We start from the raw sequence: 24,223 nt of genomic DNA on the forward strand, positions 1-24,223 counted from the left end.
CAGCCCTTCTGCCTCAGATCTCTCTATGGGTACAGACAGAAGTGTTTCCTTGCTGGTACCATGCTGTTTCAAACTTTTCTTTGTGTCTCACACCTCTCTGGAGGATGACAACACGACAGGTGAGGCTGTGGCCCAGAGAGCCAGGTGAGCATGGCCAGGTCCCTTAGTGCAGGCTTCCACTCTCGCTGGGGACTCCCCCAGCGCTCTGTCCAGGAGTCAGCACTGCCTTCACCTGCCATTTGCCAAAATCTTTGGCTACATGGGCAAATTCTCCATCAGCGCCCACACCTGAGCTCACCCTTTCTTTTGCCACCTGCCCAGTCTTTTCCAGACAAAATGGTAGCCAGGTGGGCTCCCTTGACACTGGCTTCTGTAAGAAAAAGGGTAATCAATCTTGCCATCCTGCTGACAAGCCCACCACCCAGGCCCACATTCAAAGTCATCTCAGTGCCCCTCCACTGCGGGAGCACAGCAGAGGATGACAGCCAACACTCAGCCACACCGCCTTCTGGCCAGCATGCCCAACACGTGGCCTGGAGGAGCTGGGGACCCACGCCAGGCTCCCTTTTCATTTGGTTCTCAGAGTGGCAGATGGCATGACTGTAAATGGCACTAAGCGTGCTGCGTAAGCTCATGACACATTTCAATGCCGCTGTCCACGCACCTGCTGCCCGGGAGGATGAGGCTGGAGGGGCGCTGCTGTACATGCTACTGAGGACACACATAGCCCAGGCCCATGCCTGCTCCTTGCCCTTCCTCAGCAGAACCACCTGAGGGTTTTTTTTTCTTTTTTATTCCCCGCCTAGACGGAGTCCTCCTCTGTTGCCCAGGCTGGAGTGCAGTGGTGCAATCTTGGCTCACTGCAACCTCCGCCTCTTGGGTTCAAACGATTCTCCTGCCTCAGCCTCTCAAGTAGCTGGGATTACAGGTGTCTGCCACCATGGCTAGCTAATTTTTGTATTTTTAGCAGAGATGCAGTTTCACCATGTTGGTCATGCCGGTTTCGAACTCCTGACCTTATGATCCACCCGCCTCAGCCTCCCCAGGTGCTGGGATTTCAGGCATGAGCCACCGCACCCGGCCAACCTGAGGGTTCTTTATACCAAAAGGCACTCCCCCTCTGGACACTTTAGCGAGCCCCTCTAGTCCTGCAAGCCACAACCCCGTCATCACTCAGGAAACTACACAGCCCATAATCAAAGCCCCCCAGTTGTCCCTAGAATGCCCTTTGTAACCATTTCCTTCTCTTTTCCTTCCTTGGTTTTTGTTAAAAGGCCCAAGACCTCAACAAAGCTACTACCTGCATTTGTTTGTCAAGTGTCTCCGGGCCCTGGGAACTGCCTGTGCCTGTGTCATCAGAAGGAATCTATTTCTTAAATAAGTTCTCCTGCAGATGGCGCTGCAGATGCCCACCACGCCCCTGCTGAGCAGCACATCTGTGCTATGGCAAAAGGAATGCTCATCAGACAGGCCACCCCATGCACCGTCCTCAAGCATAAAACAAAGAGCCCAGAACTCTGGCTTCATTCCATGAATCATGGAGGAAATGAAATAAAAGGTGAAGTAAGATTTGCCCCGGCTGGGCGCGGTGGCTCAAGCCTGTAATCCCAGCACTTTGGGAGGCCAAGACGGGCGGATCACAAGGTCAGGAGATCGAGACCATCCTGGCTAACATGGTGAAACCCCGTATCTACTAAAAAATACAAAAAACGAGCCAGGCGAGGTGGCGGCCGCCTGTAGTCCCAGCTACTCGGGAGACTGAGGCAGGAGAATGGCGTAAAAAACCCGGAGGCGGAGCTTGCAGTGAGCTGAGATCGGCCACTGCAGTCCAGCCTGGGCGACAGAGCGAGACTCCATCCAAAAAAAAAAAAAAAAAAAAGATTTGCCCCAAGTCCAGATCCTGGGGCAGTGTTTTCCCTCACGGGACAGCTCCTTGCCTACTGGTTAGGTGACATCGGGACAGCCCCTTGCCTACTGGTTAGGTGACATCAGAAACCATCTACGCCCTGGATCTTGGGCCTTCTCAAGACAGTTCCTCCAATGTGCCCAGTGCTGCTCAGGCTAAGCCAGATACTGCCTGACGGAGGTAGAGCAGGAGCGAGAGTGGGAAGGAAGCAGGGCTCTGAAGCTGGGAGGGGTGCCTGGGCAAGGTGGTGAGCATCCTCCCCATGGCCGATGGCCCCTGGCTGTACCCTAGACCCACTCTGGGAAGTCTGCTCAGTGTTGGGGCAAGCTGCACTTTCTGGTGACTGTGGTCACCCAGTTACAGTCGTTGGCTGCAGGCTGGTAGCAGCTCACACAGAGCCTGGGAATCATGCCCAACACCTGCTGTGCTGGGACTGCAGGGAAGGCCTGTGCTGGCCCAGCAGGCACTGCTCCCACTGGGCCAGGGAGGGCTCCCAGGTCATCAGACACAAGCCTAGGGGAGAAGGGCCAAGGGAAAAAGCAACCAGAGGTCCAAGGGTAAAGTGCTATGGATGGAAGAGACATGGGTAAGGACTTCAGGAGTGGTTGCAAGGGCAGGGCTCTGGGGTGCGGGTGGCACACCCACAAAGATCGGGGCCGGTTGTACAGACCCAATATCTGGGGTTCAGTGAACTGGGAGCAGCCAGCCAGGCTGCCGGGACAGCTCTGGTGTGGTCAGCGGGCAGGACAGATCTAAGACGGGAAGGCCACCCACGAGGACCCACACCAGGTGAGAAATGTACATGCACAGAACCCCAACAGGCTGTGCACTGGGAACCCCCCAGGCTGTGAAACGGGAACCCCACCAGGCTGTGCATTGGGAACCCCCCAGGCTGTGAAACGGGAACCCCCCCAGGCTGCGGAGTGGAGACCCCCAGGCTGTGGAGTTGGGACCCCCGCAAGCTGTAGGGCAGGGAACTCCCAGGCTGTGGAGTAGGGTAGCAGGTCCCTGCCCTGGAGAGCAGCCCAACCGCAGCAACTGGGCAGATGTCGACTGGACCATCAGGGGCCCAGGTGTTTGTGTGGCCAGGAGAGCACGTGCCCTCTCAGGAGTCAGATGTGTGAGGGAAGGAGAGCAGCCAGTTGGAGACAGAAGCATCCGGGGCACGAGAAGGCAAGGAAGCTGTCAGAAGTGGCCCAGAACACGACAAAAATGTAATGGAAAGAAGAGGCCCTAGAAGCTGGGGTCCAGCCCTACAGCACACACAAAGGTGGAGGAAAAGGAGCACAAAAAGCAGGGCCCTGAGGGCTGCGTCGAGACCACAACGCCCAGCCAGAGACCCTCAGGAAGGAGGAGGCCAGAGAGGGCACTTCTTTCCCTCTCTGGGGCAGGTACAGGCTCCGGGCACAGCCATCGCTCCCTGGACCGAGCACCTCTTGTTGGGACTGAACACGTAACTGACAGGTTATGAGGTTTTAACTCGGAAGGTCCTCACTGAGAACATTTCAGCTTCTGCATTTTAGAGGATAAACACAAAACACCCAGAGAAATGATGTTTCACACGGAAACTGGGACTTACCCAACCTGAATGAGCTCATTCAGCTTTGTCGCATTCTTGTCATCCATACCTTTAAATGGAAAAAATAAATAAATGAGACCATGATGTAGTTAGGAGCAAAGCCACTGAAGATTCCCATACAATTCTGCTCAACATAGACTCAAATCCCATCACCAAATATAAAGTTCCTCTGGAATAAAAGCCCTACGGTAGCTGCAGGCCCTCCCTCAAAGTCACACATTCGAGTCATCTGCCCTGGTCGCCCCCTGCTCACCTGAAATTCTAGCACACCTCAGCCTGTCCCCCTCCTCAGGCAAGCCCACTATCCAGCCTCTGCCCCACTGATCTGTCCTCCCAAAAACTCCCTCCTAGGTCCCCTAGCGCCGGCCTTCCACTCATCCCTATGTGCCTGGCTCGATAGCTGCTTCCTGCAGGCACCACACCTGCCCGCACACACTTCCTGCTGGGCTCGTACCGACAGTGTCTGGTGATGACCTTCCAGCCCACAGTGTGGAACTCCCAGGGCACCCAGAGTCGGCAGAATGAAGACTCCGACACCCTCTGAGTTTCCTGGAGCAGACGCCCCATTTCTTGTGACCTGCTTGGGACCCTTCACTATCTTCAAGATGTGCAAGAAAGCAACTACAGTACTCAACGGGAGAAACTAGGTGGTGGGTACTTGGGTGTTCATTGTAAAATTCTTTGAATTCTTCTGTATGTTTTGGGGAAAAAAACTCCACAAACGGCCAGGCTGAAAACCAAAACCATAGACAAAACTGTCAAAGCAGCCAGAGACAGACAATGCACCTGGCACGGAGGAATGAGGACACAGATGACCACTGACCCCTCTCATCAGAGCAGCACAGGCCAAGAGGCAGCAGACAACGGCGTCAATGTGACGAAAGAACGAACCCGTTAGATCAGAATTCTCTATCCGGCAAATACATCTTTTAAGAATGAAGATGAAATACAGAGTTTTCAGATACATAATAACTAAGAATTCACAGCCGGCACAACCACATGGAAAAAAATAAAGGATGTTTTTCAGAAAGAAAGGAAACAAAGCCAGATGGAAACGGAACTTCAGGAAGGAATGAAAAGCACCGGAAACGGCTCTCGTCGCCAGGCGAGGCACCAAGAAGGAACCGGTCATGGAAACTGGCCAAGCATGGCATGCCGCCGGGCCACCGGGCCCCACCTCGCCCGCTCCCAGATGAAGGGTGGGAAGCCTGGGAGCAGTGTGCCCCTCACTCAGCAATCGAGTCATTTATTTTCATCAAACTTGAGCATCCTCATGAGGCAGGAGAATAGGGTCTAGAGGCAGGGAACCTAAGGCCAATTCACACTGACTTCCTAGAACTAAATCAAAAAGAAAACCCCAACTTTCACACCTAAGTAACAAAAGGACCAGATGCTACTCCCTTTGCTATTCCCTCCCCTTCTTTCTGCATGGCAGATGGGAAATTGAAAAGTATGTCTGATTGGTTGCAGAAAGCAGCAAGCAACCAGACATTTACACAGGAGTGTAACTTTGTACCTTCACTGCAACCTGATTGGTTGCTTTCAGCTGGGGAAAAAGTCTTCCCCAAGACTGGGGCCAAGTCTTCCTTTGCAAGGAAGTGTAACTTTGTAACCAGTTTAGTCTCTGATTGGTTGTTTTCCACAACCAATCAGATGCTTGCATAGGGTGTAAGCTTTGTAACTTCACTTCAGCCTCAGATTGCGGGCCACTACTTCATTTACATAGAAGAAGCCAATGGGAAACCTCTAGAGGGTGTTTAAAACCCAGAAACTTCTGTAAAAGGGCTCTTGAGCCCCTACATCAGTGCCCACTCCCATCCTGTGGAGTGTACTTTGGTTTTCAATAAATCTCTGCTTTTGTTGCTTCATTCTTTCCTTGCTTTGTTTGTGCATTTTGTCCAATTCTTTGTTCAAAATGCCAAGAACCTGGACACCCTCCACCTCTCAGAAGCTCTAGGTCGGAAACCAGGAACAAGTAGTGGTGCAAAAGGACCAGGCAACAAGGAGTGGATGTGGTCAAGACGGGGTTTTCCTTTCTCTGGGGAAGATGAGAGCTGGGAGAGCCGTGGTGTAAACTCCTTGGGGCCTGGGATGCTTCCCGAGGCTGAGAGAGGGCAGATGAGAGGCAGCAGGAACAGGCATGAGGAGCTGGGACACAAGGCCCACGGACATGGGTGCAGGCTGGGACAGGCAGGCTGGAGGAGGGAAGAGAAGGAGTGGCTGGATCCACAGGGGACAGACCCAGTGGGGAAGTGCAGGAGGGCAGGGCCTCCCCACACACAAACGCCACACTACATTGCAGCAGCCACCCCGCAGGACACAGCAAGGCGTGGAGGGACAGCAAGGGGTCAGAGTGTGGCGCAGGCCGGGCACAGACAGGGCGACTACTCCATATCTGTCCTCTCAGCCCCACCACCCACCTTGAGCTGTGACATACTAGCTGGCGTGGTGGTGCGGTATCCCACTGAAACTGTGAAGCAGCCCCGTGGGTGTGCACCCCTGCAGTGCCCATGGGACAGCCCAGGCATACTCTCTTAAGTCAGGCAGAAGCAGCAGGGCTGAGGGACGCTGGGCACAAGCACCTGGCAAGGCTACATGTCCCTACCTAGAGGTCATGTCAAAAAAGTCTAAAGGGAACCTGGTCCTGAGGAGACGACTGGAACAAATCCAAGCAAGGCCCTGAGTGAGGAAGGCCTGGGCGCGTCGCAATGTCTCAGAAGCCCTGGCAGTGCGGCCGCTCTGAGTCAAAGACACCGAGGGAGACTCCACAGTCACATCCAGGGCAACGGCCCTCGACAGAAGCCCTGACTGATATTTTGGGATGTTTTAGAAAATCTGAATATGGGCAGAAAATTAGGTAAAAAATTAGCTCCTGTTTGGTAAATGCTAAAAGTCTAGGTGTGACCATGGCATCAAGGCTACACAGGAGAAATGTGCTCTGAGGTGAGCCGGTGGAGGTATTCTGGGCTGTGGCGTGACACAGTCAAGTGGAATGCAGAGCGTGTGAACACGTGTGTGCACGCGAGCACGTGTGATGTGCATGGAGGAAGAGAGCAAAAGGAGCCAACGTCAGCAACAGGTCCATCTAAGCCAAAGAGCATGGCCGCCATCATATTCTTCACCTCCTCTATTAGCATTTTTTCAAGATAAAAGTTAGAGGGAAAATAGAAGCAACTCTGGGCACTAGAGCCCGAAGGTGACAAGGACAGGAGGAGCCGTGGGCAACCCCACAGGCAGCGTACTCACAGCCGCCGATCTCAGCAACAGGTCCATCTAAGCCAAAGAGCATGGCCGCCATCATATTCTTCACCTCCTCTATTAGCATTTTTTCAAGATAAAAGTTAGAGGGAAAATAGAAGCAACTCTGGGCACTAGAGCCCGAAGGTGACAAGGACAGGAGGAGGGCAACCCCACAGGCAGCGTACTCACAGCCGCCGATCTTCTTGCGCAGCTCGCCATAGCAGATCAGGCCATACAGTTCCTGGGATGACTTCTTCAGGCCTCGAGAGAACACTGAGAGACAAAAGAGAAAGTGGCTTCAGAGAAGGGAACAGGAGGCGCCGCCTGACTCAGGCGTGGGAGTCACGCCGGGCTCACGTGGTTTCTTGGATCTGCTCCCTGTACCCTGGTCACGCAAGCTGTCAACCACAGGGGACACTGGGCAGAGTGTATAGAACACGGTGCTGTGATTGCAATTTTCAAAATAAAAAGTTAAACCAAAGTAAGGGGTTAGAAATTTACCCCTAATAGGCAGAGGAAACGTCCCCTGGAGGAGAAAACACAACACTCAGAATAGCTGGTTCTCGTGGAGGCAGTGGATGTGGCCAGCACTAAACCTGTCATCCATCTCTGCACACAGGTGAGGCCAGCGGCTCTGCAACCTGGATGCTGCCTTCCTGCCTCACCTGTGCCCTCCCGTGACAGTGGATCTACACAGCCCGGGCCCAGGCGGGAGGAGGAGCCAAGGACAGGTGCTCACCCCTGCCTGACGTCTATTCTCCTTCCTCAGTAAGGGGCTCTGTTTTTTTTTGTTTTATTTTTTTTCTTTTCTTTTTTTGGAGACAGGGTCTCACTCTCTCGCCGAGACTGGAGTGCAGTGGCGCGATCTTGGCTCACCGCAACCTCTGCCTCCCAGGCTCAAGAGATTCTCCTGCCTCAGCCTCCCAAGTAGCTGAGATTACAAGTGCACACCACTATGGCCTAGCTCATTTTTGTATTTTTAGTAGAGACAAGGTTTCACCATGTGGGCCAGGCTGGTCTTGAACTCCTGACCTCAAATGATCCACCTGTCTCAACCTCCCAAAGTGCTGGGATTACAGGCATGAACCACCATGCCCGGCCACGACCCCTGTTTTATTTGGGAGGCAAACAGGCTGGGACATGGACAGCTGGTTGTGGCTACACCACTGGAAGTAGTGGAGACTTCCAGAAGCGTGCTTAAACAGCCTGATTTGGGCAGGAGGGTTCCCTTTTCCCCACCCCTCTTTCCTCAAGAGTCACTGCCTGGAACTGTCACCAAGGACAGCCAAGCACAAGAATGGGAGGCACCTGGGTCCTGCCTGCCCTGGGCACCAGCCTCTAGGTGTCTCTGCCACAAGACAGTGAACTCTGAGGCATTTGGGCCACTGCTATTTTGCATTTTGTTACTGTATTACACCAGACCTAATCCTGCTAGGGAAACCAAGTGACAACACAGTCCAGGCCCCTTTGGGTCACCTCACAGAGCAGGGGTGAAGGCCATTTGTACCCTCTGTTCTCACAATTATCCTCTCTAGTTCTCTCAAGAGACCGGTTCTCAGGGCTCTAAGACTGGTAAATGGAGAAACAGGCTTTCAAGATATGAGGAGGATTCTGGACCATGGTACACTGCTAAGTACAGGCCAGCTGCTCTCAAAGGCTCTTCTGAGAGAAAGACCTAAGGGCTCATCAGACTTTTTTTCTTTTTTTTTTTTGAGATGGAGTTTCGTTCTTGTTGCCCAAGCTGGAGTGCGGCGACGCAATCTCGGCTCACTGCAACCTCCGCCTCCCAGGTTCAAGGGATTCTCCTTCTCCTGCCTCAGCCTCCCAAGTAGCTGGGATTACAGGCATGCATCACCACACCCTGCTAATGCTTGTATTTTTAGTAGAGACAGAGTTTCACCATGTCAGTCAGGCTGGCGTCAAACTCCTGATCTCAGGTGATCTGTCCGCCTCGGCCTCCCAAAATGTTGGGATTACAGGTGTGAGCCACCACGCCAGCCTCATCAGACTTTCTTAAAGGAGCCCATGACTCAGGAAGCTTTAAGATCCACTGTTCAGTAGACAAGCGAAATGTGGCCATCCACCCAGTGGAAAATTATCCAGCCATAAAAAGGACTGGCACACGCTACATCACAAACGAACCCTGAAACCCAACGCTGAGTGAAAGGAGCCAGGCACAGAAGGACATGTAGCATGTGATCCCATTTCTATGAAACGTCCGGAGTAGAAAGATCCATAGAGACCGGAGGTAAACTGAGGGCTCCCAGCACCAGGGTACAGGGTTTCCTTCCAGGCAGTGGACATATTCTGCAACTAGAGAGTGGCAATGGCTGCATAACCTTGTAAGTACATTAAGAACCACTAAGTTGTACACTTTAAAAGGGTGAATAATATCCCCATTTCTAAAATATGTTTTTAAAAGTCCACTATTTGAAATGACAAAAAGAAAAAAACCCACAACCCAGAGAGAAGAAAGCAGCACCAGGAGCAAGACAGTGCAGACAAGGGACCCCTGGGGAGTGAGACCTTGGGACAAAGCAGGGCTTCTGGCAGGTGTCCCTGATGCCCCGCCTGGCCCCACGGCCTCCTAGGTGGCACCTCATGTTTTGTTCCACACTCAGGGACAGGAACCAAGCTCACCTCATTCAAATTTTGAGTTCGTGAAACAAAATCTCCACTGAGCAATGGACAGCAGCAGGGAGCCGCAGATGTGCATGGAAACCACAGGAGATTAATAAAACGAACACACACGCAAGGCCATGGCTCCCAAGCTGGGGGTGGAGTCAGTCCCTTTCATGCTCCTCACTTGCCACCACTCGTCGTCTTACTCCACCCGACAAGTCAGACAAACCCATGATAAAGTGCGTGCGGTGCGCTCTTCCAAACTCCAAAGCACAGGCCGGGGGCGGTGGCTCACACCTGTAATCCTAGCACTCTGGGAGGCAGAGGCAGGTGGATTGCCTGAGCTCAGGAGTTCAAGACCAGCTTGGCAACATAGTGAAACCTCATCTCTACTAAAAAATGTAAAATTAGCCGGGTGTGGTGGTGGTGCGCACCTGTAATCCCAGCTACTCGGGAGGCTGAAGCACGAGAATCGCTTGAACCTGCGAGATGGAGTTGCAGTGAGCTGAGATTGTACCATTGCACTCTAGCCTGAGTGACAGAGCAAGACTCTGGCTTAAAAAAACAAAATAAAACAAAACTCCAAAGCACACTAAAAATACATGTAACATGAAAAAGTTGCCACTCTGTTTGATGTGCAATGACAGTCCATGGGGCCAGTCACTTCACAGTGTCCTGGTGGCCTCCAGCTGGGCAAGTCAGCATCGGGTGCCCCAATGCCGCTGCATGCTGGCATGGAGGCAGGCGGCCCTGCTGAAGAGAAAATCAGGGCCATCAGAGAACTCAGGAGAACAGTGAGCTCAACAAGAAGGCGGCACATCATGTGGGGTCAAGCCAAAGACGCACGAAAAGGAGACACCAAGGCTGCAGGAGCCTGCTGTGTCAGATCAGGAAGAAGAGACAGGGAGAGAGGGAAGCACAGAGGCCCACACGGAGAAGGGGAAAGGACCTGTGTCGCTGGGTGTGACCCCCAGAGAGGTGTGAGGGAGCATTTACTCTCCACCCTCGACGGAGAGAAGGGCCAAAGAGGAACGAGGCCTCCTCACACCAGGAAGTTTAGGATTAGGAGGTCGTTTAACAGAGAAACCACCTGAGGATTAGGAGGTTGTTTAACAGTGACAAAATTAGAAAAGAAATGTTTGCTTTGACTGCCTTCTGAAATTGACTTGGGAGAAAGCTTGGGTTGGCAAGTAGAATGTGCATTTGAACCTCAGAAGAGGAGATGAGTCTACGCCGGGAGCCTGAGGGTCCCAAGACGCTTCCCATCCTGCCTGCCGGTAGTTCAAGCAAAGCACGCTGGAGCAAAGCTCCTGGAATCCCATCCCTCTCTCTATACCTCGTCTACTAAACAGCTGCCCAGTCCCCTCCGCTGCTGGCCAGCTTCCCCATGGAGAGCTTTTCAAGACCAGCCACAGTGGATGGCAGATCCGCTCTCAAGGACTGACTTTTTTTTTTTTTTTTTTGCGACGGAGTCTTCTCTGTCGCTGGGCTGGAGTGCAGTGGTGCAATTCTCCTGCCTCAGTCTCCCGAATATCTGGGAGTACAGGCGCGCACCACCACGCCCGGCTAATTTTTGTATTTTTATTAGAGATGGGGTTTCACCATGTTGGCCAGGACGGTCTTGATCTCCCGACCTTGTGATCCGCCTGCCTCTGCCTCCCAAAGTGCTGGGATTATAGGCGTGAGCCACCGCACCCGGCCTGGACTGTTTTTCAGAAGGGCACTAATGAACAGTGCGAAGGACAGACGACACAGGAAGAGGCCGACAGCGAAGTCAGTGCTGCGTGCCACTCTGGAAGGCACGAGGCCACTCACCACAATCTGACATTAATCCCAACAGTCTTGGACGACAGGATCCAACCAGTGCTGAGATTTCAAATCAACAAGTGAGCTGAACATGAGAAGACCAGCACAGGCATCAAATACAGGACAAAACGGAATTGATGTGCCAGAAATAGGTGAAGTCAGCAGAAAATCTCATGTTAACGGTCACACGGATACCAAAAGCAAACAAACAAAACCGCATTGGCAGCAGACCCGAATCAAGGGGTGCCCCTAACGTGCAGAGACCAACAGCCGCTTCCATGAATCTCCAGAAACAGCAACAACCTCCCAGTGGAGGTTCTTCAGTGGAGAAGTTGTGTGGTGGGCAGGGGATGTCTGCGGCCCTCAGGGCTCTACCTAGTCACACAGGGGAGCTGGGTCCTGGCTCTTCCCAAAGCTCTGGGCAATGCTGACGCACCATGGTCAAGATGCCATAACCCACCCAGAGGACACCACAGGAATGGCCAAGGCAAAGTACTTTAGGTCACCATGAGGCATAGGCAAGGGCACAAGGAGTGGCAGCATGGCCACAGTCCAGGTACCCTGGGTCAGAACATGAGATATCTAAAAGAAGGCTCAGAAGGCAGAGGGGGTGCCCTGGGGGTGCATCTGGAAGGACCATGCTGTGCGTGAAGCTGCAGGAATGAAGAGCAGGGCCCAGCACAGGTACGCTGCTGGAGAGGTGGTTCTGATAGGCAGAGGCAGGAGGCGGCTAAGCCTTCCGGGGACAGAGATGGTGATGGACAGAGCACCATCCAGAGAAGCCACCAGCAGCCAAAGGGTGCTCTGAGCCAGAAGCCAGAATTGTACCCGGGGAAGACTTGGTCCCGTGACTAAAGAAGGGCCTGCACAGATCTGGGTCCCAGGATAGAGGGCGAGAGGCCTAGGGAGGCTGGCCATCCCCCAGGCAGAGCAGCGCCAGGCACGGTGTCTGCGGCTCAAGCCCCTCGCTAGACCATGGTGCTATCACTTGCAGTGGAGACCACAGGCTTCAAGTGAGCCAGGGACCCAGAACTCACACACACTCAGAGCCATTGGAAACACACAAAACATAGCTCAGAAAAGCAGTGGTAAGAACCCTGGAGCACGGGATGTGAGCCACTTGCTGACAACTTGGTTTGACTTAGACGGCACATGATCAGTCAAAGCTCTGCAAGGCAAGGAGCCCCAGGCTGAGTGGCTGGTGAGAAAATGCCAGAAAGCAGGTCCGGCGGGCTTGCTGGAAGCTGCGCTCTGAGCAGAAGCTGGCCCTGCCTGTGGGCACCCCCGAGCCTGGCCCGCGGCGCACTCACCGTGGTCAAAGTCGATGTACTTGGTGATCTTGTGCCAGGTGCGGTAGTAGAAGTGGCGGACCTGCTCCTTGTTCTTCACCATGCTCGCTGGCTTGCCTTTCTTCTTATACTTCAGCGCAATGTTGTTCTGAATCGCTTCAAAGTCTTTCCCATGCTGGAAAATAAATTCCATGATAAATGTAGAGGGGTTAAAACAATGTAGCTTTCTGTGCGAGCTGGACCCTTTCCAAGGTTCCAAGAAAGGAGAAAGGAGACAGGCTGTGGACAAACAAGCTGCCCTTCCCAGCTCTTATCTGTGTATGAACTTCAACTTCGATTCCCTAAAACCCTAGGTTTTAATCAGGATAAAGGAGCAATGGGACCAAGAACAGAAGGATCAGAGCACAGGGATACCAAAGAGGCAAGCACCCTAGACAGGAGAAACATAAAGCTCATCACTTGGACAAATGGCTTAATGGCTAGAGTTCTTCAGAGACCATGAAATGAGACACCTCCATGAAGAAAAGCTCTGGAAGAGAAGCCATGTAGTAGTTACGGCATCTTAAAGAACATATCGGAAACATCCTTACTGCTTTAATCCAACAAAAAATATTCCATATTCAAACAAGGACAGCAAACGTGAACATTTAGTAAGTGAACCGCACAGAATATACTGATTATACCTGGAGGCCAACCCTTCTTTAAATACTTCTGTGCAAAAGCTGCGTGTGACTTAGATTTTCAGAAAAGAACTTGTATTCCACAGAACAGCCTCACCTCAGTGCTGCTTCAGCCACGGCCATAGAGAACCGAGTGTCTGATCATCTCATCAAAGCCAAGCTCCTAAGCACTGGAAGGGCTCAGCAGCAAGCAGCACCCTTAGCGCCCAGGTCTTGGTTTCTAAATACCACTTTGCAAAGGGAAGTGGGCTCCCAGGAAAAACAGCCGACTGCACAGCAGTGAGCAGCCACTGAGTCTGGAATGCCTGACGGCACCAGCACATGAGAATACACTGGTAGGCGATGGGGACGTGAGAAGAGGACGCAGGAGCCAGCACGAGGCTCCCAGTGGCCAAATGGGGTACCAACGGAGTGAGAAAGCCAACAATGGCATGACGGATCATGACCCCCAGAATAAAGCCAACATCTGCAAGTCTACATGTGTGTAGGCAACAGAGTAACTACATATGTGGGGGAGAAGACAGGGCTCTTCTTGGCACAGGACTCCCAGTCAGCAAGCGTAGAAAGAATAAAGGAAACAGAAGGTCCTCACCGTGAGCAAACACCACAGTAACAACTGCTTCGGGGAAAAGGCAGCGATGGCTGCTGAAATCAGTGGGAGCAAAGAATGATGAGAAACACGGTATTTACACAGCCTCAAAGCCAAGCCATGACCCAGCCATGGTGAGACCTGGCGGAGGCCGCCTAAGGGCAGCGACCAAGGCAAACACCACTGGGACGGAGACAGAAAGAACACGATGGGCCGCCAACTGGATGCGCCAAGAAGGACACAGTGTCACCGCTGTGGAATTCTTGATAGAAATGTGTGACACAGAATCATGAGGAAACGGCAGACCAGCCCAAACTGACACGAGGGACACTCTACAAGCCAACGCGCTGTGAGTCTCCACAAGTGTTGAGGTCATCAAAGACAAAAAACCATGCAAACAAAAAACAAAAACCCAGGAGCTGTCCCAGGTGACAGGAGACAAAGGAGTTTGGGCAGCCGAGTATGGCGCAGCGTCCTGGCCAGGCTGGACCTGAGTGAGACCCTCGTTAATCTGAATCCCGCCTGCAAAGGAGCAGGGAGGGCCGTGTCTACGCTCATGTCCTCACTGTGGCCGCCCTAACACTGTGGAGGCAGGGTGGAAGGGAACTGCTTTGTGCTGTTTTCGCAACTTTTTAAAAGTCTGAAACATTTCAAAATGAAAAGTTAAGGGAGCCAGGTAGTGGCTTGTGCCTGGAATCCCAGCACTTTGGGAGGCTGAGGCGAGAGAATTGCTTGAGCCCAGCAGTTTGAGACCAGTTTGGGCAACATAGTGAAACCCCATCTCCACAAGAAACTTAAAAATTAGCCAGGCATGGTGGCACATGCCTGTAGTCCTAGCTACTTGGGAGGCTGAGGCGGGAGGATCATCACTTGAGCCCAGGAGGTCAAGGTTGTAGTGAGCTAACATGGCACCCCTGCAGTCCAGCCTAGGTGACAAAGCAAGACTGACTCTCAAAAAAAAGATTTTTTTTTTTAATTAAAAAACATGCTGATTAAGGCGTAGTAACTGGGGAGCAGGATCCTCAGGGAAATGGGAACCTGGGGACTGGGGGGGGCTGGCCCCCAACCCTTTCCATCTCAGAAGACTCTTGGCAACTGGGGGACCGTGAGGTGAGCTGGAGGGGCCGGAGGGGGGAGGTGGCACTGTTCTTGACACATTGACACATTCTAGGATCTGTAACTCCCAGCAACACAGGATGGAGGAGGTGAAGACAGAAGCTGCTGTGGGCTGGAGGGTGGGCCTGGAAGGCTGGCACCCCAGTCTGGGTGCAAAAATAAAATGAAAAATTAGAAACTTTAGAAAAAGTAAAACTTGTTCATTGTTTTCAAAAGGAATGGCAGGTAAAGCATAAAGAGGCGAAGCAGCATGAAGGGCCTTCCTGCAGGGTCCAGGCAGGCCCAGCCCTCCCCACGTTCCCTGGGCCTCGGCAAGAACCACGATGAAGCAACTTGATGGCCTCTGAATGTCACTGCGGGGTCGTCTACTCAAAGGTTCCCTGAGAACCCGGGTTCCAGGCCTCCTGCTCACGTGTTCTTAACCTCTGCTGCCTCCTAAAGTCCCAGGGCATCTGTGTCGCACCTGCCCTCTGTCTCCAGGGCAGCAATCCCCACCAGACTTTTCCTTATTCTCAGTGTGGCGAGAGTGCTCTGTCCTGAGCCAGGAACCAGATATACAGATGCTAACGGCAATGAGAACCAGAGACAGGCAGGGCTGAAAGTCTGAGGAAGCTGTCTGGGGTGAAGAGACACCTGCAGTGTCCACAGAGCTGTGGAGATGGTAACAGGCTGAGGATGCCCCTGGCTGCCTGTGCACAGACGGGGAAGGCGTAGGTGGGGACAGAGAAGGCGAGCACCACGAAGCACAGAGGCCAGAGCTGAGGCCGCAGTCATTGTGCAGACAGTGAGAAGGAAGCACAGGACGCTGGCTGTGTGGCTGTCAGGTAGGAAATCAAGAACTGTATGGCAAAAACAAGCATGGACGATGGACGGATATAAGCAGGAACAGGAACATGAAATGAAGTCCGGGCTGGGTCTGTGCAGACCTGCCACAGAAATGGAAGGGTATTCAGAGGAAGGAGGCGAGTGCCCTGCCACAGGGAGAAGTCTGGACGGGCTATAACTGGACAGGCACCAATCTGAGCATGCCCAGCACTGCCCAAAGTAGGGTGGGCAGGGGCAGCACTCTCGCCTGAGGAGCAGCTGAAGCAGGAGAGAATTCAATCCATGATGAGGAGCGACCAACTGAGGCCCAGTGATGGCCGTGGGGTCCCTGCATCCAGTCGGGCCCCAGCCAGCCTAGCTGCACCCCTCCCAGGGAGGTATCAAAAAGGCAGCGGTGGCCATGACAGCAAGGCAGGAGCCGCACTTCTCAGAGCAGAGGCCTGGGCCCAGCCACCAACACCCCACAGCTCCGGGGTTCAGTCACACCTGCCACTGGCCAGTCAGCCATACATCAAGACCCCACCAGAGGCCCACATCGTTTTGATGAGACTCACAATGCAGAAATAAAACATGTTAGGTCAGATACAGCGGCTCATGCCTGTAATTCCAGCACTTTAGGAGGCTAGGGTGGGCAGATCACCTGAGGTCAGGAGTTCAAGACCACCCTGACCAACATGGTGAAACTCGGTCTCTACTAAAAATACGAAAATTAGCTGGGCGTGGGGCAGGTACCTATGATCCCAGCTACTCGGGAGGCTGAGGCAAGAGAATCGCTTTAACCCGGGCGGTAGAGGTTGCAGAAAGCCGAGATCACGCCACTGCACTCCAGCCTGAGCAACAAAAACAAAACTCAGTCTCAAAAAAAACAAAAAACAAACACGGTCCTCTCTCTTGCCCTCGCTCTTTCTCACATACCTACTCAGATACAGAGAACCCACAGCAGAAAGCATTATATGATCAGAACAGCCAATTATTATTATTATTATTATTTATTTTTTTTTTTTTTTTGAGACGGAGTCTCGCTCTGCCGCCCAGGCTGGAGTGCAGTGGCTGGATCTCAGCTCACTGCAAGCTCCGCCTCCCGGGTCTACGCCATTCTCCTGCCTCAGCCTCCCGAGTAGCTGGGACTACAGGCGTCCGCCACGTCGCCCGGCTAGTTTTTTGTATTTTTTTTTAGTAGAGACGGGGTTTCACCGTGTTAGCCAGGACGGTCTCGATCTCCTGACCTCGTGATCCGCCCGTCTCGGCCTCCCAAAGTGCTGGGATTACAGGCTTGAGCCACCGCGCCCGGCCAGAACAGCCAATTATTAATTATTATTACTAATTGAGGACTTCAGAACTCCTCAAAAAGCATCCGCCCAATAGGAAAACTCTAATGAGCACCTTAACCCAATGGGAAGGAAACGAACTAAACTGCTTGAATAAAGGTAAAGGGGGGTCATTAACAAGGAACTCCTCCTCTGCTACTTTTAATGGACAACCACATCTCCTGCTCCCAGGCACCTAGACCTTCTTACAGAGGCTACAGTCTTGCCAAGGAGGAAAGGCCACACCACAGGAGTAATTGTTTCAGGCAAGAATCAGCAATGGTTGCTGATTCTGAAAACATTCCAGGAATCGCAGGTCCTCCAAGACTAACAAACAGCTTAAAGGCACGATTTGGGGCTAAAATCTACACAACAACAGCCTCCTTGCTGTACTCTACAATCCTCAAAGGGAAGAAAAGGAACTCACGAATGTGCTTCAGTGACTTCATATCTACTGAAACAGGACTCATGCACACTTCTCTTCGGACAATCAGAGTCAAGCCACACTGTCACGGCAGTCGGGTCCACCTGGGGTGGGCAGAACCTAACCTGAAGCCCAGGGCGGGGCGACCCTGGCCACGGCACGCACCGTAGTCAAGTCTCACACCCACGTTTACGGGTGTCTCCTTTTCTAATGCCTCTCTAAATACCTCATTCCAGAGCCTCCATTTCTTTCTTGAGCATTCTGCTTCCCAGGCTTGACAAGACTTCTCCATCACTCCAGCGAATTAGCTACTAAAAGAACAAGGCTCCTGGGAGGCCAAAGTGGGCAGACTGCCTAAGCTCAGGAGTTCGAGACCAGCCTGGGCAACAAGGTGAAACCCCATCTCTACTAAAATACAAAAAATTAGTGGGCATGGTGGCCTGTGCCTGTAGTCTCAGTTACTCAGGAGGCTGAGGCAGGAGAATTGGTTGAACCCAGGAGGTGGAGGTTGCAGTGAGCCAAGATCATATCACTGCACTCCAGCCTGGGCAACAGAGTGAGACTCGGTCTCCCCAAGAAAAGGACAAGGCTTGCTGATCATGAACCTACTTCTAATATCGTATGCCAAAGAAGCAGTCTAAAGTATGAAACGTGCACACAGATGTTTACCACAGAGTCACTTACAACAACAGAATCTGGAAGGATCTCAGTCGTCCTTAACCACACAGGAATGGCCAAGCAGAGCAGTGGCTGGCCAGGGCCTCGAGGGCCACCCTGTCCGGTGCAGCTCTTCAACTGTGCACTGCGGTGGCAGCAGCCGCAGACAGTACATCCACCCTGGCCATGGCTGTGCCCCAACACGATGTTTTTACAAAAGCAAACAGTGAAAACACAGGCAAGGAGAACATTTACAGGCATTAAAAAAAATACAGAGCAAAAGAACTATGAAACACCATGAAAAATGCAAGCAATGGTAATTAAAAAGTATGCTCACAATAATTACAAGGATTTAGAAAACAATAATGCAGGTGAAACTGGCCAGCAGGGAGCACGGGCATTCATTGGGCAGTGGGGTCAGAGAGCGACTTCTATTTTTAGGACTTTCCATTTTGTCCCAAGTCAGCGGCAACATCTCGTGAGGTTTCTCAGCTACGCTGGCTCCCGAGGCAAACGCTCCCTTGTGCCTCCCCTCAGAGGCCACCCCTCCTAAATCAGCCCACTCAGCACAAAGGGAAGGTCCTGAGACAAGAGGGCCTTCAGTCAAGAACATCTTTGAGAGACAAGGGGTGAGAATATCCAAAATGAAATTAAGGAAACACACAAAAACACCTCCTCACAGACACCTCACCAGCAATAGCTTCTAAAATCTCAGTGAGGAGATAAAACGGCCAAGGTCAGTGGGCAAGGCCTGGAGCCCACACCCGCCTCGGCCACTGCAGGGGTCCCCCAGGAACCTGCGTTCTAGAATCTAACAGCAGAGAGGAAGCACGGGAGCGGAGGGCAGGGCTCTGAGAGGGATGCCCAGGCTGCCTGGCCGTGCCTCCACAGCCTACTCACCTCGTACAGCCCCTCGAAGAAGGTGTTCTTGTCCTCTGTGCTCCACGACTCCCACTGCCGCCGGACCTTTTTGCCTTCTTCCTTCTCGCCACCAGAAGACCCTAAGTTCCGTGAGGAGGAGCGCGAGCCCCCTGCAGGGGCCGCAGGGGCAACCCCAGACACATTTCCAGACGATGATCCACCACCTTCAGCTCCTTGGAGAGAAAGCACCGTACAGTGATGTGTTCCCGAAAGCTGGCGGGCCGGGCAGGACAGAGGGCGGGAGGGAGGGAAGGGCCCACTGCCCTGAAGTCCCACTCCACACTCCTCAACTGAGGACACTGGCAGGCAGCACCCAGGACCCACGGCGCCAGCGAGGCTGCTCAGGACTGCCAGGATCTTTACCTGGCCAAATGACCCTCAAATGCTTTTACAGTTAGAAAAGGAGTAAGATTTTATGTGGAACCGTGTACCAGCACGACACTGCGCTTAAGACGCACTGTCCACAGTGGAGACAGAGATCCCTTCCATCTGCAAAATGAAGCCTCACGTCACATCTCGTGCATGTTTCTTTTGCAAATGAGGTTTTTGGCTGAAATATTCTTACTATCTTTTCAAAAAAGTAGGTTGAGATTCAAGCTCAAGAAAACATTTAAATGTGTAAAACACCACCTTCTTTTAGATTAAATCAGTGCTTCAGAATATGAACCATTTAATGCCTAAGAATCTTTAGTCTTAAACTCCTTACCCTCAATCAATGTCCACCAACAAAATGTACTGTTCTCAGAATGACCTGATAACCTTGCAAATCCTACTACAACATCAGTCCCCAATCTCATGCCGAGTCCTCTGAGACCAGGCGAGGAGGGAAAAGCCCAGGACGACCCCAAGGAGGCTTCAACCCCCAGCTGTGAACTGAGAACCCCGGCCAGGCTCCGCTGAGACCGGGGGCAGAGATGTGGCAGGAGTCAAAGACCGCAGGTGAAAACTTTTCATGGCCTAACACACTCCTCCCACCCATCTCAGTTCCTCCTCGCACTGGGAGCGGGAACTGTCAGGGTATCCCTGTGATAACCAGGGTTCTCTTTTTATGGAACTGCAGGACCACAAAAAGTCGGGAAACCTTCAAACTCTGAAACAAAAACGCTTTAAAAATCAAAAGCCGGCTGGGCGCGGTGGCTCACTCCTGTAATCCCAGCACTTTGGGAAGCTGAGGCGGGTGGATCACTTGAGGCCAAAAGTTCGAGACCAGCATCCCCAACCTGATGAAACCCCATTTCCACTAAAAATATAAAAATTAGCCAGGCGTGGCCAGGTGCAGTGGCTCACGCCTGTCATCCCAGCACTGTGGGAGGCTGAGGTGGGTGGATCACGAGGTCAAGAGCTCGAGACCATCCTGGCCAACGCAGTGAAACCCCGTTTCTACTAAAAATACAAAAAATATTAGTTGGGCGTGATGGCATACGCCTGTAGTCCCAGCTGCTCAGAAAGCTGAGGCAGGGTAATCATTCGAACCCGGGAGGCAGAGGTTGTAGTGAGCCAAGATCACGTCACTGCACTCCAGCCTGGCGACACAGCAAGACTGTATCTCCAAAAAAAAAAAAAATTAGCCAAGTGTGGTGGCGCACGCCTGTAGTCCTAGCTACTTGGGAGGCTGAGGCAGGGGAATTGCTTGAACCCAGGTAGTGGAGGTTGCAGCAGACCAAGAAGATTGCACCACTGTGCTCCAGCCTGGATGGCAGAGCGAGACCCTGTCTCCAAAAAAAAAAAAAAAAAAGCAAAAGCCAAGCAAATGTAGATTATTGTAAAAATACTTTCCTAATGAGATAACCACAGGCTCTTCCGTCCAGATCCGCTTCTGGGTCGACCCAGAAGGGGGCCCTGCCTGGGCAGCCACATGCAGGCTGGAGGCTCAGTGCCTCACCCAGTGGTGTCTGTCTTCAAATTTGGAGGCAGAGGTTGCAGTGAGCAGAGATCGCACCACTGTACACCAGCCTGGGCAACAGAGTGAAACTCAGGATAAAAACAACAGAAAAAAAGAGCTTAAAAAAGAAAAAAACCTCAGCCTCTCAGTCATGCCAGCCCCATTTCTGGTAGTCAATGTCCACATGTGGCCACCATTGTAGAGAGAGCTACCAGACGGTGCTGCACCTGAATGTCCAGCATTCATAGCCCACTGGCGTGGAATAAACAATGCGTTCCAAGTGTGTCCCGCCCAGCCTGCTTTCTGGCTGCTCCATTCCCATCCTGCACAGACAACAGAAACAAAACTCAGGTATGCAAATACTCTGCGCTACAAACCAGGCTAATCAAATGCCTGACATGTTATCTGGCCCTGCTCATTTCTCACCAAACCTGGACTTAATCAACCTGGTGCTTCCCCAGAACCTGGGGCTTTCGCAGATGATGGACAGGTACAGATGCCATTGGAAACATAACTCTTCAGTACAGGAGCGTGGATTCCTCACGCGGAGTCACTTCAGCAAGGACTGCTGTCCACCTCTGCACCACCCACAACAAAGGCTTGCAGAGCCATTTTCCGGTTCCTAAGAAACACTCGCCAAACTATCTTTTTCTAAGACCACAACTTGCTAACCAGCCCTGCATTACATATCAGGTTTATTTTTGCTAGCCCATGTTGACATTAGGTATATTTGAAAAAGTAACAGACATAAATTTCCTAAAATTCCATAATCCAGATGTCTTGCTAAATCTCACTGGATCACAGCACTGGTGATCCAAGACAAGGAGAGTGAAACAGTAAACGCTAACAGAATGGAGTGTCTGAGCTGGACGGGTTCTAAGAGGTGGAGAGGAGGCAAAGGCACACAGGAGAGGCAGCTCTGACGAGGCTGGTAAAACAGCACCCATTCCTCAGAGGAGCAGGCCACCTCCCAGCAGCCCGAGGCTGGTGCGAGGTGCTCACCCTTTCCTTCTGATGTTTTAAATATGACACATTCTCAGTAGAGGAAAGTAAAGCAAGATGTACATTCAGAAAAGAAGGCAGGCCTGAGGTTGGGAGTTCAAGACAAGGCTGGACAACATGGTGAAACCCTGTCTCTACTAAAAACACAAAAATTAACCGGGCGTGGTGGTGGGTGCCTGTAATCCCAGCTACTTTGGGAGGCCGAGGCTGGCGGATCACTTGAGGTCAGGAATTTGAGATCAGCCTGGCCAATATGGTGAAACCCCGTCTCTACTAAATATACAAAATTAACCCCGTGTGGTGGTGTGCACCTGTAGTCCCAGCTACTCCGGAGGCTGAGACAGAAGAATCACTTGAAACCAGGAGGCAGAGGTTGCAATAAGCCGAGATCGAGCCACTGCACTCCAGCCTGGGTGGCAGAGATTGTCTCAAAAAAAAAAAAAAAAAAGCAGATTGCCAGGCGTGGTGGCACACACCTGTAGTCCCAGCTACTTGGATGGCTGAGGCAGGAAGACTGCTTAAGTCCGTGAGTTCAAGATCAGCCTGGGCCATACAGGGAGACCTTGTCTCTACAAAACAAAACAGACAAAAAACTCCCAAAAAACATGACAAGAAAGCAAATCGCCCCAAGTAACCTTTTCTAATATTTGGTGCACATTATTCTAGACTTGGAATGCTTTTTTTTGTTGTTGTTGGACAAGGAGTCTTGCTCTGTCACCCAGGCTGGAGTGCAGTGGTTCAGTCTTGGCTTACTGCAACCTCTGCCTCCCAGGCAGTCAATTCTGGCACCTTAGCCTCTCAAGTAGCCGGGATTATGGGCACACACCACCACACCTGGCTAATATTTTGTATTTTAGTAGAGATGGGGTTTCACCGTGTTGCTCAGGCTGATCACAAACTCCTGAGCTCAGACAATCCACCGGCCCTGGCCTGCCAAAGTGCTAGGGTTACAGGCACGGGCCACTGCGCCCGGCCTAAACTTGGAATGCTTTTTAAAAAAGAATCACAGACTTCAGAGCAGAAACGGACGGTGGCCTCTAGTTTACCCCTAAAATTTCAGGGGCAGAAGCGGCTTCACTGCTTGACCTCGGCTCACTTAGTGACTACAGCTCAAGCGAAATGAAAATAGAAAGTGAGACCAGAGACACCTGGTAGAATACAACAATGACAACTTGGGCAAGGCCACCCTCAGCTCAGAGAAATTCAGATGAAAACAAAAGGTGATGATTGAAGGAGAAGACAGAGAAGCAACAAGAAAAATGAGAGAAGAAAGGCAAGAGATGGAAAGAGAAAATGATGTAAACAAAACTAGGTGGGCTTCTCTGGGTGCAGGACACCCAGCGAAAAGCAGAAGGCCAAAGCCAGGTCCATCTGTGACTGCTGCTGAGAACACAGAGGCTGAGCATGGTCTGCACAATGAGGAGAACTATCGAGAAGCCTGCAGGAAGTAGGGTGCAAAAGCAGGATCCCCAACAGTGCGCTCTTTGAAAGCAAGAGCTGCGTGGGACTTTCCCACGCCCAGGCCTGGTCCTAGGCCTCACACGTGGCAAGTGCTCAGTGACAGCACAGGGTCCCATAGAGCCCAGATAAAGGGTCTCCCTATGCTCCCTCTGCCCCTCGGCAGCCCCAGACAGCACATCCCAGGCTGCTGGGACCCAGGTTCTCCCAAACGGAACCTGCCTTCCTGCTTAGCCCACGTTAGTGCCACAGTTCTCCAGAGACCACACTGCTACCTAATTTCCCCTTCCCATCTGCACCACGTACTTCCCAAGCCAGCTCTGTGCTGCCCAAGTAGACAATTTCAACAGCCTCTTCTCGGGGCTCCCAAACCCCAGCACCTGCTGAAGCCTGCTGTGCAGAGTGTGCAGTGAGGGCACAGCTATGTGGCCCCAGTGCACCCTCCCAGCTGCTGACCCCTCTACCTAGCTCCAGATAGGCCCTACCACCTGCTCTTTGCAACACGTCCTCTTCCCCATCACATGTCCTGGGTTGGCCTGGAATGCCACCACCTGTACCCCTTCATATCACCTTAAGAAGAAAAATTATCTATATCTTTCAACTGGTGAAGCTGAGGCACGGGCTGAGTAGGTCACCCACAAAGCCACACAGCTGCTCAGTGCCCAGCAGGCCTGGAAGTAACAGAACCTGTATTTAAATGGCGCCTTTAAAATGCATTCAAATGCCCTGCTTCTTCCTGTCCTCGAAATGTCCTGTCCTCGCAATGTGTAGCTATCTCCATCTTACAAATGGGGAAACTTTCACAAGTTATTAATAGCAATATGTCATTTTAAAAAAAATGAAATGAGGAAACTGAGGCTTTAAAAGCCCCAAAGTCAGCAGTCAGCAAGAACCCGGCAACCTTCTCACTCCAAATCCAA

General features: G+C 52.1%; 1 protein-coding gene across 1 annotated transcript in view; it reads right to left on the reverse strand.

The window, feature by feature from the left end:
- CRAMP1L (Crm, cramped-like (Drosophila)) overlaps positions 1 to 24,223 on the reverse strand; it is a 62,492-nt gene that overhangs the window by 32,275 nt on the left and 5,994 nt on the right. Inside the window, exons 2-5 of the mRNA XM_011957475.1 lie at positions 18,941 to 19,134; positions 12,464 to 12,617; positions 6,915 to 6,998; positions 3,486 to 3,534 (exon numbers count right to left, since the gene is read on the reverse strand). Coding sequence (XP_011812865.1) covers positions 3,486 to 3,534; positions 6,915 to 6,998; positions 12,464 to 12,545 — 215 coding nt within the window. The 5' untranslated portion in view covers positions 12,546 to 12,617; positions 18,941 to 19,134. The remainder of the gene's footprint in view (positions 1 to 3,485; positions 3,535 to 6,914; positions 6,999 to 12,463; positions 12,618 to 18,940; positions 19,135 to 24,223) is intronic.

This window comes from Colobus angolensis, unplaced genomic scaffold (assembly GCF_000951035.1).
Source record: "Colobus angolensis palliatus isolate OR3802 unplaced genomic scaffold, Cang.pa_1.0 Scaffold443, whole genome shotgun sequence".
NCBI lineage: Eukaryota > Metazoa > Chordata > Mammalia > Primates > Cercopithecidae > Colobus > Colobus angolensis.